This window comes from Schistocerca cancellata, chromosome 3, assembly GCF_023864275.1.
Source record: "Schistocerca cancellata isolate TAMUIC-IGC-003103 chromosome 3, iqSchCanc2.1, whole genome shotgun sequence".
Lineage (NCBI taxonomy): Eukaryota > Metazoa > Arthropoda > Insecta > Orthoptera > Acrididae > Schistocerca > Schistocerca cancellata.
This window is the reverse complement of record NC_064628.1, coordinates 714,123,969-714,143,691: the sequence shown is the minus strand read 5'-3', so window position 1 is coordinate 714,143,691 and position 19,723 is coordinate 714,123,969. Positions and strand designations below refer to the sequence as shown.

At 40.3% G+C, this 19,723-nt stretch overlaps 1 protein-coding gene across 1 annotated transcript in view; it reads left to right on the top strand.

Annotated features, from left to right (window-relative positions):
- LOC126175711 (condensin-2 complex subunit D3-like) overlaps positions 1-19,723 on the top strand; it is a 157,391-nt gene that overhangs the window by 54,862 nt on the left and 82,806 nt on the right. The window contains exon 5 of the mRNA XM_049922644.1: positions 16,868-17,098. Coding sequence (XP_049778601.1) covers positions 16,868-17,098 — 231 coding nt within the window. The remainder of the gene's footprint in view (positions 1-16,867; positions 17,099-19,723) is intronic.

Here is a 19,723-nt window from a genome sequence, read left to right as displayed (position 1 = left end):
CCCTCTCTCCAAGGGGAGTGGCGGGTTCAGCAGTGTTCGTGGCGCACGAGGTGGAGGGTCAATGTGGAGGCTGGCCGTGTGGCATCGCCCGCTCTGCCTGCGAGTGGACATGTGGCCGCTCCTTCAGCAAGGTCCGAGCAGGCACATGGGGGGAGAGGTTTATTAGTTATTGGGAGCTCCAACATTAGGAGGGTGATGGAGCCCCTTAGGGAAATAGCGGAAAGGTCGGGGAAGAAGGCCAGTGTTCACTCAGTCTGTTTGCCGGGCTGTCTCATCCGAGATGTGGAGGAGGCCCTGCCAGCGGCGATAGAGAGCACTGGGTGCACCCGACTGCAAATTGTTGCTCATGTCGGCACCAATGACTCCTGCCGTCTGGGTTCAGAAGTCATTCTCAGTTCATACAGGCGGTTGGCGGAATTGGTGAAGGCGGAAAGCCTCGCTCGCCGGGTGGAATCTGAACTAACTATTTGTAGTATCGTTCCCAGAACCGATCGCGGTCCTCTGGTTTGGAGCCGAGTAGAAGGCTTAAACCAGAGGCTCAGACGATTCTGTGGAGATCTGGGGTGCAAATTTCTCAACCTCCGCTACAAGGGTAGCGGAGTACGTGTGGAGTGCACATGTGGGTTTTTTAGGTTAGAAAATTCACTCCCTAGGCCCGACAAGACGCCTCCTGAGACGCGGCAAGGTAGGAGCAGGCAAAATACTAGAGGGAATAACAATATTAATGTGCTAATAGTAAACTGCAGGAGTGTCTATACAAAGGTCCCAGAACTGCTCTCATTAATAAACGGTCACAATGCCCCTATAGTACTAGGGACAGAAAGTTGGCTGAAACCAGACGTAAACAGTTATGAAATCCTAAACTCAGATTGGAATGTACACCATAGAGACAGGCTGGACAGTGAAGGGGGAGGCGTGTTTATAGCGATAAGAAGTGCAATAGTATCGAAGGAAATTGACGGAGATTCGAAATGTGAAATAATTTGGGTGAAGGTCACGGTTAAAGCAGGCCCAGACATGGTAATTGGATGTCTCTATAGGCCCCCTGGCTTAGCAGCTGTTGTGGCTGAGCACCTGAAGGATAATTTGGAAAATATTTCGAGTAGATTTCCTGACCATGTTATAGTTCTGGGTGGAGATTTTAATTTGCCAGATATAGACTGGGAGACTCAAACGTTCATAACGGGTGGCAGGGACAAAGAATGCAGTGAAATTTTTTTAAGTGCTTTATCTGAAAACTACCTTGAGCAGTTAAGCAGGGAACCGACTCGTGGCGATAACATATTAGACCTTCTGGTGACAAACAGACCCGAACTATTTGAAAAAGTTAACGCATAACAGGGAATCAGCGACCTTAAAGCGGTTACTGCATCGATGATTTCAGCCATAAATAGAAATATTAAAAAAGGTAGGAAGATTTTTCTGTTTAGCGAAAGTGACAAAAAGCAGATTACAGAGTGCCTGACGGCTAAACACAAAAGTTTTGTCTCAAGTACAGATAGTGTTGAGGAGGATCAGTGGACAAAGTTCAAAACCATCGTACAATATGCGTTAGATGAGTATGTGCCAAGCAAGATCGTAAGAGATGGAAAAGAACCACCGTGGTACAACAATCGAGTTAGAAAACTGCTGCGGAAGCAAAGGGAACTTCACAGCAAACATAAACATAGCCAAAGCCTTGCAGACAAACAAAAATTATGCGAAGCGAAATGTAGTGTGAGGAGGGCTATGCAAGAGGTGTTCAATGAATTCGAAAGTTCTATGTACTGACTTGGCAGAAAATCCTAAGAAATTTTGGTCTTATGTCAAAGTGGTAGGTGGATCAAAACAAAATGTCCAGACACTCTATGACCAAAATGGTACTGAAACAGAGGATTACAGACTAAAGGCTGAAATACTAAATGTCTTTTTCGAAAGCTGTTTCACAGAGGAAGACTACACTGTAGTTCCTTCTCTAGATTGTTGCACAGATGACAAAATGGTAGATATCGAAATAGACGATAGAGGGATAGAGAAACAATTGAAATCGCTCAAAGGCTGCTGGACCTGATGGGATACCAGTTCGATTTTACACAGAGTACGCGAAGGAACTTGCCCTCCTTCTTGCAGTGGTGTACCTTAGGTCTCTAGAAGAGCGTAGTGTTCCAAAGGATTGGAAAAGGGCACAGGTCATCCCCGTTTTCAAGAAGAGACGTCGAACAGATGTGCAGAACTGTAGACCTCTATCTCTATCGTCGATCAGTTGTAGAATTTTGGAACACGTATTATGTTCGAGTATAATGACTTTTCTGGAGACTAGAAATCTACTCTGTAGGAATCAGCATGGGTTTCGAAAAAGACGGTCGTGTGAAACCCAGCTCGTGCTATTCGTCCATGAGACTCAGAGGGCCATAGACACGGGTTCACAGGTAGATGCCGTGTTTCTTGACTTCCGCAAGGCATTCGATACAGTTCCCCACAGTCGTTTAATGAACAAAGTAAGAGCATATGGGCTATCAGACCAATTGTGTGATTGGATTGAAGAGTTCCTAGATAACAGAACGCAGCATGTCATTCTCAATGGAGAGAAGTCTTCCGAAGTAAGAGTGATTTCAGGTGTGCCGCAGGGGAGTGCCATAGGACCATTGCTATTCACAATCTACATAAATGACCTTGTTGATGACATCGGAAGTTCACTGAGGCTTTTTGCAGATGATGCTGTGGTGTATCGAGAGGTTGTAACAGTGGAAAATTGTACTGAAATGCAGGAGGATCTACAGCGATTTGATGCATGGTGCAGGGAATGGAATTTGAATCTCAATGTAGAGAAGTGTAATGTACTGCGAATACATAGAAAAATAGTTCCCTTATCATTTAGCTACAAAATAGCAGGTCAGCAACTGGAAGCAGTTAATTCCATAAATTATCTGGGAGTACGCATTAGGAGTGATTTAAAATGGAATGATCATATAAAGTTGATCGTCGGTAAAGCAGATGCCAGACTGAGATTCATTGGAGAATCCTAAGGAAATGCAATCCAAAACAAAGGAAGTAGGTTACAGTACGCTTGTTCGCCCACTGCTTGAATACTGCTCGGCAGTGTGGGATCCGTACCAGAGAGGGTTGATAGAAGAGATAGAGAAGATCCAACGGAGAGCAGTGCGCTTCGTTACAGGATCATTTAGTAATCGCGAAAGCGTTACGGAGATGATAGATAAACTCCAGTGGAAGACTCTGCGGATGAGACGCTCAGTGGCTCGGTACGGGCTTTTGTGTAAGTTTCGAGAACATACCTTCACCGAGGAGTCAAGCAATATATTGCTCCCTCGCGAAGAGACCATGAGGATAAAATCAGAGAGATTAGAGCCTACACAGTAGCATACCTACAATCCTTCTTTCCACGAACAATACGAGACTGGAAAAGAATGGAGAACCGATAGAGGTACTCAAGGTACCCTCCGCCACACACCGTCAGGTGGCTTGCGGAATATGGATGTAGATGTCGATGTAAAATGAGTTGTCTTTCTTTGGAATTTTCCGATGTTCTCCGGCAATTGTATGGTATGGATCCCTACTGTCCAGCAGTACTCTAGCAGAGGGCGGACAAGTGTACTGTAGGCAGTTTGTTTAATGGATTTGCTGCATCTTATAAGTGTTCTGCCAACAAAGTGTGGCATTTGGTTTGCCTTCCTTACGTATTATCTGTATGGTCTTTCAATTAAAGTTGTTGGTAATTGTAATTCCTTGGCATTTAGTTGAATTAACAGCCTTGAGAATCGTGTGACTTATCTTTTAACTGAAATTTGACAGATTTCTTTTAGTAAGACTATGAGGATGGGGCGTGAGTCGTGCTTGGGTAGCTCAGATGGTAGAGCACTTGCCTGTAAAAGGCAAAGGTCCCAAGTTCGAGTTTCGGTCCGGCACACAGTTTTAATCTGCCAGGAAAGTTTTGTAATGTTTGAGTTTATGGTTTTTGGAAAAGATACTTGGAGATGTAAATGCCCTTGCAGGAGTGATAGACACTCCCCAACGTGGCATGTCTGCTATCTATTGCCAAGTTGTCACACTCATTTATCTAAATCCACTCTCGTAAATTTTTGACTACGGGGTCTTTATGAATGGATCTGTCTTCTAGTAGATTTGCAGATGGGACTGCCTTTATGGTATTATTAAACTCAGTTTTTTGTATATTGATGTCCAGACCAGTCTTAGCTGCTGTGCTCTAGAGGCTCCGTAGTAGCTCTGTGCTGTTGACCAAATTCATGTTCACTGTCAATGAATTTCTCTTTTACAGAAACACTTTTCTTTTGCCTGTATGCATTTTATATCTTCTCTACTTTGACCATGATCAGTTATTTTGCTGTCCAAATAGCAAGATAGCGTTTCATTTCCTAATCTTATTCCCTCAGTATCACATGATTAAATACAGCTACATCATACTTTACCCTTGTTTTACTTTTGTTAATGCTCATCTTATCAGCTCTTTTCAAGACACTGTCAATTCCGTTCAGATGATCTTTGAAGTAATTTGCCATCTCTGACAAAACAGCAATGTCATCGGCAAACCTCAAAGATTTTATTTCTTCTTCCTGAACTTTAATTCTCTTTCCAAATGTCTCATTGATTTCATTCATAGCTCGCTCATTGCAGAGACAGAATAATTTTGGGATGGGCTACAACTCTGTATGACTCCCTTATCAACTGCTTCTTTTGACTCTTATAACTTTAACCTCGTTTCTATACAAGTTACAGATAAACTTTCACTCCCTGTGTTTTATCCCAACTGTCTTCAGAATATCAGATTGTATTCCGGTCAACACTGCCAAAGTTTTCTCTAAATGTGCAGACACTTTAAACCTAGGTTGACCTTCCTGCTAAGATGAGTCATAGGGTTATTATTGCCTTGTGTGTTATTACATTTCTATGGAACTCTAAACTCATTTCACCGAGGCTGGCCTTCCACAGTTTCTCTATTCCTCTGGAGAGACGTGAGGGACAGTGTATGTTGATAAGACAGTAGAGAAGACAGAGGGTGTGGAAACTTTTGTGCTTGTCTGCACGCAGCTAGGATAACTGTGCATATGATGGTGAAATGTGATCAAAGAGATGAACATCACAGATATAATGAACACAGGCATTTCTAACCAGTTCCAGCCTCTGTAAACTTGCATGAGACAGACTTTATTATAATCAGTAATTGGAAGTATAAGAGTTCGTACAAGTTCCTGCTTCAAGAGGGAAGAGCTTTATATGTTTATGTAGGCCAGATTGCAGTTACATGTTCAGTCCAATTTAGATCACCATTTGTTATTATTCCTAGACTCTTTACTGAGAGAGAGAAGTTGATATTTGTCCCATTTAGGATTAAAGGTGGCAGGAATTCCCGATATTTTGGACTAATGAGCGTAGAATGACCAACCAGTACTAATTGGATTGGTACAACCCTAGGGTTTTCCTACAGTGCTAATTACTTGTTTAAGCACTGTGTGCTGCCAGCACTCCTCTGTTGCGGTCGAATTTATGTGTGTCGAGTCACAGGTACCACAAGCTCTAAATGTGCATACATGTGGAGCTGCGCTTGAGGACCATTCTTCCAATAGCTGTTCAGAGTTCTGGCTGCGTAGTTCAAGTGTGTGTCTACATTTGCTGCTGTGGTCTCTTGTTGGAGAATTTGACTTTGCTTTCATTAGTTTTGACTTTGCAGTCATCTGTTCTATAAGAGAAATGTTATCACCATGGTTGCACAGCTAGTGAAATTTTAGGAGTGACAGTGAAGTGAGCATTAGTTCTCTGATGTCAGTAGCAGTAACGAGTCTGCAATGTAATCATAGAAACAGTAGTCCTCAGCCCTGTGTACATCTGAAGCACCATGTAAGTTCGATCTCTACAAGAGGTGCAGTCGGTAGCTATTCAGAACCTGAAGAAGCAGAAAGTGATAGCAGCATGCTTCGCAAAAACATGTCTTAATGGCACTTTTGATTGGAAAAAAAAAAAAAAAAAAACTGATTTCAGACACTAAGGCATGCATTTGATGACATGGCTGCAGGACACAGATGTCAACTGTTTAAAGATTCTAGCATTCTATCATTTTTATGACTTTTCTGTCAGAAGAGCTATTGCACTTTATAGCAGACAAAAGAAATTGATTTTATGTGTACACCAGGGCAAATTTTCCAGAATCTGTGCGTTCTTGACTGTCATAGTGGATAGGAACTTGGATTGAGGTACTTTATTGTTTAGTTGCTTTATGTATTCTAATGGCACAAGTTAAAAAGGTGAAAATAAGTGGTTATTGGTCCAGAGACATACTTAAAAGTTTTCAGCAAAATTATGTCCTGTGAACATTTTGTTTTGCATTTCAGAATGTTAAACTTAAGTGAAACATTGTGAGTGCTGGAAGTGACAGTATGTATAAAATTAGGAATATTGTTGATAAAGTCCATACAACATTTCGCAGTACATTTAATTCACATCAGAGGAGCTTTGCACAGTGTTGAAAGTCTCTTGTTGTTCAGAGATCAATAATCTTTTAAACAATTTATTCCATCAAGCAATGTAGATTTTGAATAAAGACATTTGTGCTGTATGACTGTTGGACTGGCTACATTCTTGATTTCACTGTATATACAGGTGCAACCACAGAAATTGGGTTCCACAATTTAGGGAAAAGTGGCAGTGCAGTGTCAACACTTATGGGACAGTATTTGGAACAGAGACATACTCTGTATGTCAATAGCTGGTATTCCAGCCCAGACCTCATTTCTCTGGCTTCACAACCATGGAAGAATATCATGTGGCACTGTTCGTAAGGACAGGTGTAACGTACCAAAACTACAGTAGAAATTGAAATAAAGAAAAACTGAGGTTAAATCAAATGACAAGATGCTTGCTATCAAATGTTATGATTTAAAAATGTGTGAATGTTGACCGCTTGTAATAAAATACAAATGGTTGAAACAGAGAAGACCAACAGTAATGCTGGTGAAAAAAAATTAAAAATAAAATATTATGGATTACAATTTTAGTATGAGTGCAGTTGACCATTGTGACATGTTACTGAGCTCAGTAGGATCAGTGCATAAGACTGTGAAACGGTGCAAGAAATACTTTTTCCACATTCTGGATGTATGCATTTAAACGCTCTGGCTCTCCACAGGTTGATTACAAAGAAAAAAATGGCACTAGCATAATTTCACCCCAATATCAAAATCTATTTTTAACTTCACCAGTGCCAGTCCAAAACCCCGATCATAATGAAAGGTGAAAAATAGATACAGTGGATGTAAAAAATATTCAAACAGTTCCTGACTTCATTTCTTCAGATGAAGTAGTCCACTGGCAAGTGAACAGGCTTGATGTTTCAGACACTACAATATTTAACTTACACATATTTAACTAAATCTACATACATATTCCGTAACCCACCATAGGGCATATGTGGAGGGTCTTTTCCTTTTGTATTCCACTTGCAAATGGAGCAAGGGAAAATGGAGTGAGTGAATAATGGCTATCTGTATTCCATGGTAAGAGCCCTACTTTCTGTTATCTTGTCTTTGTCATCCTTACATGAAATATACATTAGAAAAGAACATTTTCTTTTCTCGCAATGTTTTGAGCTCATGAAACATCTCTGTAACATTCACATGTTTATTGTATCTACCAGTAACAAATCAAGCAGCATGCCACTGTATTGCTTCAGTGTCTTCCTTTAGTCTGTCTCGGTGAGGATCTGAAACACTTCAACAGTATCCAAGAATGGGCTGCACTAGTGTTGTCTTTCATCGTTGATTCACAGGACATTGTGCAACAAAAGGCAATCTGAGTTTTGCATGAGTTATACTTTCTACATCCATGCTGATTTATGGACAAAAGCTAGTCTATTTCAAGAAATTTAATTAAAGTCAAACTTAGAAAGTGTTCTAGAATACTGCAACATACTGATATTAGGGATGTAGGTCTGTAATTTTGTACAGCTATTCCTGTACCCTTTTTATATACAAGAGTCTCTGGCTCCTTTTTCCTAAGTCGCTTTCTATATCCCACTGAATGAGATATTAGTGATAAATACGAACTAAGTAAGGGGTCAGTTCTGTAGAGTACTCTCTGTAAAACTAAATTGGGGTTGCTTGCAGACCTGGCAACTTACTTATTTTCAACTCTTTCAGTTGCTTCTCAATGCCAGGGATGCCTGTTTTTATGTCCTCCATACCAGATTGTGTGCAACCCTAAGATCACACTGCATTAATGATTTTGTAAATGCGAAATTTAAAACTTCAGCTTTCATTTTGCTGTCTTCCATTGGAATGTAACCTCCAAGTTCTGTTTCTACACCCATTGTTACTTCCATGACAGTAATTTTTATATTAAGTATATTCATATGGTTGCCTTTTTTGGAGTTTCTTGATGTAATGGACCTGCTATGCTGTACCACTGTTCCGTGTCACTTGATATCTTCATCATCTGCATAGGGTCAAGGCCTGTGAGAGAGCTCCAATCTATGCAACCTATGAAATTACTTAACCAATTTGTAAACAAATCTTCCTTATTTTGTTGCTTGTTTATAACAATTACAACTTTGGGTGAACAGATATCTTATTAAACAAAGGAATCTCTGGGCTTGAAAATCAGTAATGTAAGGAAAATATATATTTTGCTACTGACTGTAAAAATGAGACATTAAGTTGCAGACAGGCATGACTAGAAGACACTCATACATTAGCTTTCAGCCACAGCCTTTGTTAGAAGAAGAAATGCACACATTCATTAACACAAGCAATTGTACCTCATGCACACATGACCGCCATCTCCTGTGGCTTGGACTGGAATGCAGCTAGAGTGGAATCAGCAATCTGGAGGGTACAAGGAAGGGGAAGGTATTGCAGTGTATGGGTAGGCAGCGGTGTGTGTGGGGGGGGGGGGGGGTTGAAGGTGCTGCCTGGGAGTGTGGAGGGACTAGATGGCCAACTGGCAACAGGCACAGTGTCGGGAGGATGTGGGGTGGGGCGCAACAGGTAGTGAAACAGGACAGTAGTGGGGACATATGGACAGGTGCATTGGCAATGGGCAGCATGCAAAGAGGGTGGAAGATGAGAATAAGAAGAAGGTGATAGAATGAAGGGGGTTGAAACTGTTGGGTGTAAGGTGTGGGGACGGTCTGTTACTATAGGTTAAGGCCAGGCTAATTTCAGGAGCGGACAGTGTGTCATAAAGATAACTCCCATGTGCTCAGTTCAGAAAAGCTGATGGTTGAGAGGAGGATCCATATGGCTCGGGTAGTGAAGCAGCCATAATAGTCAAGCATGTTATATTCAGCTGCATGTTGTGCTACAGTGTGGCCTACTTTTGCTCTCGGCCGCAGTTTGGCAGTGGCGCTTGTCCTGATGGACAGCTGGTTGGTAGTCATACCAATATAAAAAACTGTGCAATGATTGCAACAGAGCTGGCGTATGACATGACTACTTTCACAGATGGCTTGGCCTCTGATGTGTTTTACAATGTCTATACTATATGTGATGTAATTACATAGGATTCATTCCCTCACTTTACAATATAATGAAATTATTAAAATGTGATGGAAACAATTAAAATTAGCTACCCTGAGTTTTTGGCCATGAAAGTTGACTAGGGTTTAAACAATGATTGAAAATACACTAATCAGCCAGAGCATTATGACCATCTACCTAATAGCCAGTATGTCCACCTTTGGTACAGATAACATTGGTGCTGCATCGTGGCATGGAAGCGATGAGGCCTTGGTGGGTCACTGGAGGGAGTTGGCACCACATCTGCACACACAAGACACGTAGTTCCTGTAAATTCTGGGAACGGGAACAATGAGCTCTGTTGCCACACACAATCACATCCCAAACGTGTTTGATTGGGTTCTGGCCTGGCAAGTTGGGGAGCCAGCACTCAGTTAGAACTTGCTCCTGTGTCCCTCGAACCACACCATCACATTCCTGGCCTTGTGACATGGTGCATTATCTTGTTGAAAAAAGTCAGTTCCGTCAGGAAACGTGATCATCAGGAACGGGTATATGTGGTCTGCAACCATTGTACAATACTCCTTGGCCATTATGGTGCCTTGCAAAAGCTCTATGGACCCATGGATGCCCTCATGAATGTTCCCCAGAGCATAATGGACCCACCACCAGCTTGTGTCCGTGCTGCAGTACAGTTATCGAGAAGTTGCTGCCCTGGAAGATGACAGATTTGCGCCCTCCCATCAGCATGATAAGAAGGTATTGGGATTCATCAAACCATATAACTCTCTGCCACTGCACCAATGTCTGGTGCTGATGGTCACTTGCCCATTTCAGTTGTAGTTGCTGATGTTGTCATATTAACATAGGCTCATGTGTGGGTCGTCAGATGCGAAGGCACATTGTTAGGAGTGTTTGGTGCAGTGTGTGTTCACACACACTTGTGCTCTGCGCAGCATTACAGTCTGATGTTAGTTCCATCACAGTCTGCCGCATGTCCTGTTTTACCAGTCAGTCCAGCCTATGCCATTCAGTATCTGTAATGAGAGGTGGCCACCCAGCCCCTCGACTTCTGGACACGGTTTCATCTTGGTTTCGCCACATGCTGAAGACGCTCACCACAGCAACCCTCGAACATCCAGCAAGACGTGCAGTTTCTGAAATGCTCTTGCTTAGCCTTTGGGCCATCCCAATCTGCCTGCATTCAAACTCAGATAAATTGTGAGTCTTCCTCATTTACACACAGACAGCATGCTCACTGATACTACATGCACCGTGCGTTTGTCTGACTAGTGGCCATTCCTCGCCAGATGACACTGCTATCTCCTGGATGAATTTATATCGATAGTAGGTCGATGGTCATAATGTTCTGGCTGAACAATGTACATACTGTGTATTGTAAAAAATATTAAATACAGTTAAATTTCTTCACTTTGGAGTGCCTCTCCAAATAAAGATTAAGTGCTGGTAAGAAACTGACTTGCTATTTCAATTGATAATGTAGCTGTTTTGCACATGTGGAGCTACATTGTGCAGGTAAAACAAAAATTGTAAATATTCACCTGCTTATGATATGCTAAAATTATTCCTATGTAACATATACAATTATATTTGTGTGTTGTGATTTTTGGCCATGAAAGTTGCCCAAGGATGTGAAAGGATTGAAAATACATACTGGTTGTTGTAAAAAGTATTCCAATGCTTAAAGATTCTGAGATGAAGCATCTCTCCAGATTAAGCATTGTTCTGGCCATGGGTGGACATGTTTCTTCATATGCAGCAGTATCTTTTCTGTGAAACAAGTAAATATGAAGCTTACATAGCATCAGTCAATAAAAAATTATACAGATTCACCTCTTAACTGTGTTGTCAAATGATTCAACTTAAAGAAAGATTTTGTATTTGAGAACATTGATTTCTGGTTTTGAAGTTTGTCCCGGAACAATTAATTTTATTTAAGAGCTTGAATCATATTCAGATGTATGAAAACTGTGTTAAATCAAGCTGTTCCTTTCCATTGTGAATTGTTTGTGAGTGAATAATTCCGCTGACATGCGCCATGAGCACAGACAATCTGTGCAGAATGGATGTAAGAATTGTACAGCATTTAGCTTGCAAGCTAGCTCAAAGCATTCATTGCAGCAACAGGAGGCCAATGCAGGTAATTCAGCAGGCAGGAAGCCGGCTCAGGCCATAATGACACAGCACTCGGCACAGCCTGTGGTAAGCACATCTATAGCAGCAAAAGGATTAATTTTGTGTATTCATGCAGTTTAATCTCTTTTAACCTGCAGTTTATAATTAATAAAGAATGGTCAGATTCCACATTTACCCCTGAAAATTTGTTGCAGTGTAGACTCTAGTTTCAAAATCTCTACCTTGTCAGTGTGTAATCTACCTGAAACATCTGTGTTGTCTACAGGTCTCCTCCATGTATACAACCTTCCTCCTTGATTATTAAACCAGCTGCACTTAGCTATGATTAAATAGTGTTCTGTGGAAAATTCTACCAGTCAGTGTCCCCTTTTGTTACTTTTCCCCAGTCCATGTTTTCCTACTATATTTTTACTTTTTTCTACTATCAAAGTCCAGTCCCCTGTCACAATTAAATTTTCACATCCCTTGATTATTTTAACCATCTTACACACTTTCAATCTCTTCATCATTTGTGGAGGTAGTCTTATACAAATATATTGGATGTTGGCAGTGTCTCTGCCTTAGTCACAACAGTGTGTGCTCAATGTTGTTCATAGTAGCTCACCTGCATGCTACTTTTCTTATTCATTATTAGATCTACCCTTGCATTACCCATATTTGATTGTGTGATGCTAAACCTTCACTCGTCTGACCAGAAGTCCTGTTCTTCCGGCTGTGGCACTTCAGTAATTTCCATTATATCTAACTTCAGCCTATCCATTTTTCTGTGTAAACTGTCTAACTTTCCTGTCTGATTAAGGTACCTCATGCTCATTTTAGCACACAAACCACCTCTCCATGGCATGGTCCAATGTCCTGGTTCATGGGGAGATCTTGCTTAAACTGCTCAGAAAAACATTATAAATTGCTAGCATATCTGCAAACATGTGTGGACCTCAGGGGAAAAAAAACTTAGAAATAAAAATGCAAAAATAACCAAATTGAAGGCAATATATTTCAAAGTGCACATCTTAGCACATCTATGAATTCAAAATTTATTTGCTGTTGGCTAACGATCAGTTTTGCATTGCTCCACCTCATGTATCATAAGATTATTGGGTCTTGCTTGTAATGCTGTCCGTAAGGCGGTCAACAGTTTGCTGCCTGAGCTTGTCTCACTGTTTGAAGGTGGTCCTCTCAAAGTCATCTGATGTTTGAGGAAGGTTCTTGTGATGACACTCTGTGAGATTCAGCAGGTCTCAAGAATGCTCTTTTGGTTCATGAATAGCAGAGACTGCAGATCTTTTCCTGTGGTTGATTCCTGCCTCCTGAAGGAAGGTGTTCATGAAGTGGGCATGGTGTCTTTGTGCAATATCATCTTGAAAGATGAACTAATTGTCAATAAGTTGACTGTGGGGTTAGCCAGTAGTTTGGGAGATACTGTTTTGATGCTGCACTGCACAGAGCCTTGGAATTATTGTTGCTAGCAATGAGAAATATTTGACATCTGTACATGATATCAGGCCTAAAGATGCCTGAGATGTGCATTGCTTCCTGGGCAGATTCATGCACTTCTGCAATGATCACCAATTGTTTGACAATTCTGCACTCATCGATGAAGAAAACCCTACCTGTTGATTGAGTTTCCATTCCAGGTGTTCCCTTGGCTCTCATTTTTGTACGCCACGGTGCTGAGGGTTTTGTATTTTTATTTGTAATAGATATATAGAGGCAAAATTGATTGTCTGGAGACAGTTGCATACTGTCTGGCTCAATACAGCCCTCCCAGTTTCCTCAAGAAATTAAGCACACAGTTTTGTTGCGTTCTCCTCAGAATACGTATAAGCCAAAATTTGTAGGTAACAGTCATCAGCTGATGTTATTGACAGTGGGTGACTACTACGAGCAGATCTTCAATGTTTTGTATCCTACAATAGCAGCTGAATGTTTGAATGATGTTTCTGTGGTGTACACTAATTTAATGGGCAACTTCCTGTCCTGGCAATACTTCCTGCTGCAAAATGACAGTGACAGCTTGAAATGTGTCTTAATGTTAGGTCAACAGACTGAACAGTTTATGCAAGCCACAGGATCCCATTCACAATAGGAGAGACACAGCAGTCTTAAGTAAAAAGATAAATGTATACAAGCCTTGAGGATGGTGGAAAAACTTACTTTTTTTTTTTTTTAGCAGATTATTCATTGTTACGTGATGCGGAAATACATACATAGTACATTGCCATTCTTTCATCAGAATCTTGGAACTTGGGGAAACAAAACAGTCATATGTGAAAAAAGCAGTGTCACAGAGAAGGTTTTCAAAGCGGTGAAGGATATTGGTGCAATTCATCAAAATTTTTGCATGATGTGGCTAGGGCACAGTCACAGTGAAAGAACCAATTGTGAAATTTCAGTCTCAAATGTATGGTTTTAAGTGACTTTTGGGCTTATTGCAGGAAATTACTCTATACACCACTTTCAAGTGGCTATTTTATCATACCCTTCAACATTCTCCTTAAAGGATTTGTGAATTTTGGTTTGTTAGCCTCATAACATTCATAATCTATATCATTTGATTGAGGTACAGGAGACATGAAAAAATTGTGGATTCTGGACTTTCCCTTGTTTTATATATAATAAAAAAAAACAAACTAAGTTACCCCCTGGTCAAATTATCATTTCATCCTCTCTGAATTCTCCCACCGATTAGTAGCATTTCTCCCACAGAATCTGCTGTTGGCTTATTTTTAGAATATCTGGCTTAATATGAAATATGTTTTTGCCGCTTAATTTATTATATATTGTCATCCTCATATACTGTGGAGTCCATGCATATAATTTCAATTTCCGTGTGGGTAGCATAAAATTCTTTTTATTCCTCATGTTGTATGTGTGGATTAAAATGATTCTCCTCAAATAATTTTTGTCTGCTGTGAAGGAAGATTATTTCATAAATGTATATGGGGAGAACAATAAGAATTTGTATTTTCCAAAGTAATGGGTGAGAAGACTCCTCTTTTTGTGCAGTACACATTTATATGATAATTTTCTTCTGCAGTTTCAGTATTCGAGACACACCATGTGAACTTCCCCAGAAGATTCTGCCATACCTAATGACAGATTCAAAATAACTATGGTATGGTACTTGTCATGTACTCGTGGCAGTATAATTGTCTAGTATATGCATTGCAAATCCAACACTGCTTAATTTATTTGACAGAAAGTCAATATGTGTAATCCAGCTTAAGTTCTTGTCCATATTTAGTACAAGGCATTTGACTGTGCCAGCTTCTTCCATAAACTGTAAGTTCCACACATTTTGAAAGTTTGGTTTTGAAGTATATCATACAGGTTTGTACAGTGTTCAGTTTTCACCCATTTAACTGAAACTAGTTTGCTAGCGTGCTCACGATAGAGCTTGGAATTTGTGCCGCATCATCATCTTCAGTTAGAATTGAAGTATCATCTGCAAACAGAACTGATGGGAAATTTATATTTACAGGAAGAGGAATATGACCGGCTCTAAAGTGGAGCCTTGTGATACTGTACTCCATTTAGAATAATAGTTCACTGCATTTGAATTGATATTACCCTTCATTTTCTATTCTGCAGATGTGACGTAAGCCATTTCAGAGCATTGCTCGTAAATCCATATTTATTGAATTTGTCTAATTTATAAATAAGCTAGGCATGATTTAGGGAGTCAAAGGATTTTGTAAGATCTTAGAAGATACCTGAAACTTTACTCCTCTGATCCATTGCTTTGCATATTTGCTGTATCCAGTGTGTCTTTTTTCCCATGTTGGAATCCAGATTTGTTACATTTAATAGTATTATTTTTTGCAATAAAGTTTTGGATCTGGTTTGCAGTTACTTGCTTGAACACTTTTCCCAGGATTGGAAGAATAGAAACAGGCTGATAGTTACACATCTTCTCGTGACCCGTTCACATCAGGAAAGCATCTCTGTCCAAAAGATTGGTAGATTTTTTGAGCTTATGGAGTTGTCTTATATGATACACCACTTTAATCACTTCACTGGGTATCACATTCCAGCCAGCAAAGATTTTATTTCTTAATGTTATTCTTTTATTGAGTTTTTTTTATTTTTTTATCTGTGAGATACTCAGCTTCTTTGTGGAGTCCAAAAGGATGTACTTCAATGTGATACTGCTGTACATCAACATCTGACATTGTCACTGTATGAAGAAAGTTTCATCTACCTCAAGGAGTATGATGTCCACAATAAGGAAAACTTCCTCGCTTAAAAGTGGTCTTCAGAATGGTGGGAATTGCAAATGAATGGATATGGCTATGTGATAGGCACTGGTTATTTTATGTACTGTGACACCATTGCGTTTGGAGATAGTTATAGAAAATTTGCGTCAAGGCTGAGGCTGAAGTTACCTCTCTTAATCTATCAGAATCATCTAGGTATGGAAAGTGTTGTGTATGGTATATTTCAAGCATTGGTGATAGTTCCTTGAAGCATTGATCTACTAACAGCATTTGAGAAAAATTGTGTCAGATAACGCAACTATGTTTTGATGTTAATTGACAAATAGTTATGTGTAATCTGAAACGAACAACTTGAGCACTCGCCTACAGTGAGTCAATGAACAAATGTAAAAACTAAACGAAGCAGTCAATGAAGTGTGCTACAGTCTCACATTTAGAAAAGCTTATAACACTGTGTGACATAAGTTCTGTGCTATACTAAATGCTTACTTACCGTTTTCCATATGTACAAGTATGACATCCAACAGTGATGTAAGAAGTAGCAATACACATTTTACATCATGTTCTGGTCATTTTGTAGTGTATTTTTGTGCAGTTCTGGAATACATTACAAACAAAAAATTGTTTTAACTAGTGTAATATGTGACAGTGACACAACTGAAGTTTGAGGACGATGGTTCAATCCCGCGTCCGGCCATCCTGATTTAGGTTTTCTGTGATTTCCGTAAATCGCTCCAGGCAAATACCGGAATGGTTCCTTTGAAAGGGCACGGCCGACTTCCTTCCCCGTCCTTCCCTAATCCAGTGAGACTGATGACCTCGCTGTTTGGTCTCTCTCCCCCCCCCCCCCTCCCCCCTCCCCCTCCCCAACTGAAGTTTTCCAAATGTTCTCCAGTTCTTAATTTTCTTAGAACATCTTTTGGTTCTGACACTCATTATTGTAATTATGTAAGAAACAATTCTTTATTTCATAAAATTTATTTTAATCTGACGTACATTTGTTGAACCCCCCCTCCCCCTTTTTATTTTCAGGAGAAGGAATATGAATTGTTGTCAGCATTGGAGGTACTGTTTTTCAATTGGAAAGCAATTAAATCAGAAGACCAACAGCGTCTGGGAGCAGAACTTTTGAGAGCTGTGTATTGTATGGAGCTACCTATATCTCTTATAAGTCCAGCACTTGATGTGCTTGCTACAATTGCAAGAGACCATGCCAAGTCACCTGAAGAGGCTGACACCACTTGGGCTGCACAATTCATTGAGGTTGGCCACTTTCAGAAATGATATTTTTTTTAGTATTTGTCTTTCTGGTGATGCTTGTGTGAACAGTACATGTAATTTTTAAGTTTCCTTTTTTTGTTTTATATGCTCTTGCATTTCAGTTTAAGACTTGTGTGTAATTTTCTAATATTTGGATTGAATACTCTCACAGACATTATCTTTCTCTTTCTCTCTTGATATACACCTGTAACTTTCCTTTTGTATCACAATAGGTATGACTTCAAGGCTTCCTTTCCTTTCTCCTGTTTTCTCTACAACTTCTGAGGTAGCACTTGTTAGTTTCAAACCTATGGCTTCTGTGGCATAGTTCTCTGTTTGTATGATTTGTTTTTTGGAATTATAAGATAATGTAATGGCAGTTGTCACCAGTTGTATACTGTTGCATTATAAATATCCACATGGGGAAAAAAAAAGATTCCTGTTTGTTGACTGAACATGATGTAACCTATATACATTTCACATTCTCAGTGTTAAGAATTTTAAACAAAAACAGGAAATTTTATTGGTTTTTCAAGAGACAGTATAATAAATTGGGTGTCAATTTCTGATGCTTGTACTTTGCATCATCTCTTCCCACTATGACTCTCTGCGTGTCAGCTGTATCAGGCAGTATGCATGGTTGATGGGTGTTGTAAGACCATAGTATTCATTTGCAAGAGCTGTTATTTGTCTAACACTGTTAGCTCATACAACATTATTCTGCTTCTTACAGTATTTCAAAAAATTTCTACATGTGAAATAGCATTGCTCTTCTTGTTCATTTTACTTGTGCTTCCTTTATCACATTGAATGACTAGAAGAATGGCAAAATGGTTGTCACAACACATGCACTAATATGAAAATCAAAGCTAAATTTTTAGTGTATGCCCCCCCCCCCCCCTCCAGGTGCTCGTTCCAGTTTGCAGTCCTTTCTTAAGCACCTTTTGTGTGGGCAGATTGAATTAAGTGCCCACAACCAGTTCATTTTGAGGGTGGGGGGCTGGTGCGCTGCTGTCATTTTAGCCCCTTGTCAACATAGGGAACATGCTATTGGTGCCAGAACTGAAAATTCCCTGTAGATGCCAAGGAGAATATTTTTGTCAAATCTTTGGCAAAGGGACTCCAGATAGTAGTAACAATGCTAAGTAGCAGTTCTTATGATGGGGTGGCTCCCATAGCCACCAGTCAGAGTGGATGGCACTCTTGCAGTTTAGTCACAGTAAAGAGGATCAAGCTTTCAAATGCAGCCCCCAGCAATCTCCCAGAGAGAATGTATATCATTTTGAAGTAGAAAGGTCAGGCCCTCAGGGCTTCCCCTACCTTGGCCATGCTGGGCGGGAGAGAGGAAGGGGAGGATTGTGAAGAAGATTCAAAATAAATGATGAGATGGCTTTCCCACAGTACCTAGTCTGTACTCAGGCTGCTGGTGAGACCGGTTTGACCACTGTTTTATTTTTGAAATAGCAGATTGAGGAGACTAGTGCTTTTATTTTGGCTTTTGAATGGGGTGTATTATCTGAAAATTTAAAGTAACAGTAACTGCTGCATTATGAAGCTGTAAGTTCCATCCTGCATGCAATTTTATGTCATTGCCCTTTGTAAATGATCCCCATCTGTGTAGACTGCGTTTGGCTAATGCACAATACAACTCTGTATCACCAGTCACCTATGTGTATCGAGTGTAAAGAGCAACATTTTCCGTTCCATTTTGAAGAGGGGAAAGAAAGGTACAGGAATACAAAACCTTTGGGAGTATGTCAAATTTAGGAGAAAAGGAATGCCTACAACCTGTTCAAATGATAACAATTTTCACAAACATTGTGGCTAAGCCTGCATTTATGGCAAGGATGAAGACACCCACATTCCCCTCAATGTCAGGCTTTGTTGTCCATCTGAATACACCTGTTTGTGAGTGGGCCCAGAGGTCCCCTCCACCCCCAATCCTACTGTGTTCCCATTACACCAAAGAGGACCACAATTCCCCACTCCCAGCTGAAAAAAATCATACTCAATCTCCTGCCTCCATCCCCTTCTGTAATGGAAGGTTACCTTTCTCTGTGCTGACATTGTAGATTAATAGTGCCTCATCAGTGACTGATGGAGGCATAAGGTATGGGTCACTGAACAGTTCACTCATTTTCCATTTGAGACACATAACTCACCAACCCCACAATTAGAAATAAAAATCCATATGGGGAGAATAAATATAAAAAGAAGAAGGAAGATGTGGAAAAAAAGGGGTTCTAGGTGGCTCTGGCACATTTTTCTCACACCACTGGTGTTGAAATTATACATGTTGACATCGTTCCTACTAAGCAGATGGTGCAAGCAGGGGATGAAGTGTGACTTCTCATCTTGCTGTTTTCCCACTATCCCTGGGATCACCTAGTCATCATCCAGTCAAACTGTAGTGGTTATTTTCGCCACCTACCAGACTCAGACACCTACTATTATTTTACCTAGTGATATTTGTTACCCTTCAGAACACCCAATTCCTGGATGAGAATATTGATGCTGTACTACAGGGTAGAAATATGGAAGTACTAAAAGTAGCAGAAATAATGATCATGCTTTCCATAGGAACACATTGGAAACCTGTCCTATGTGGACACAGGAAGTAGCCAGGAC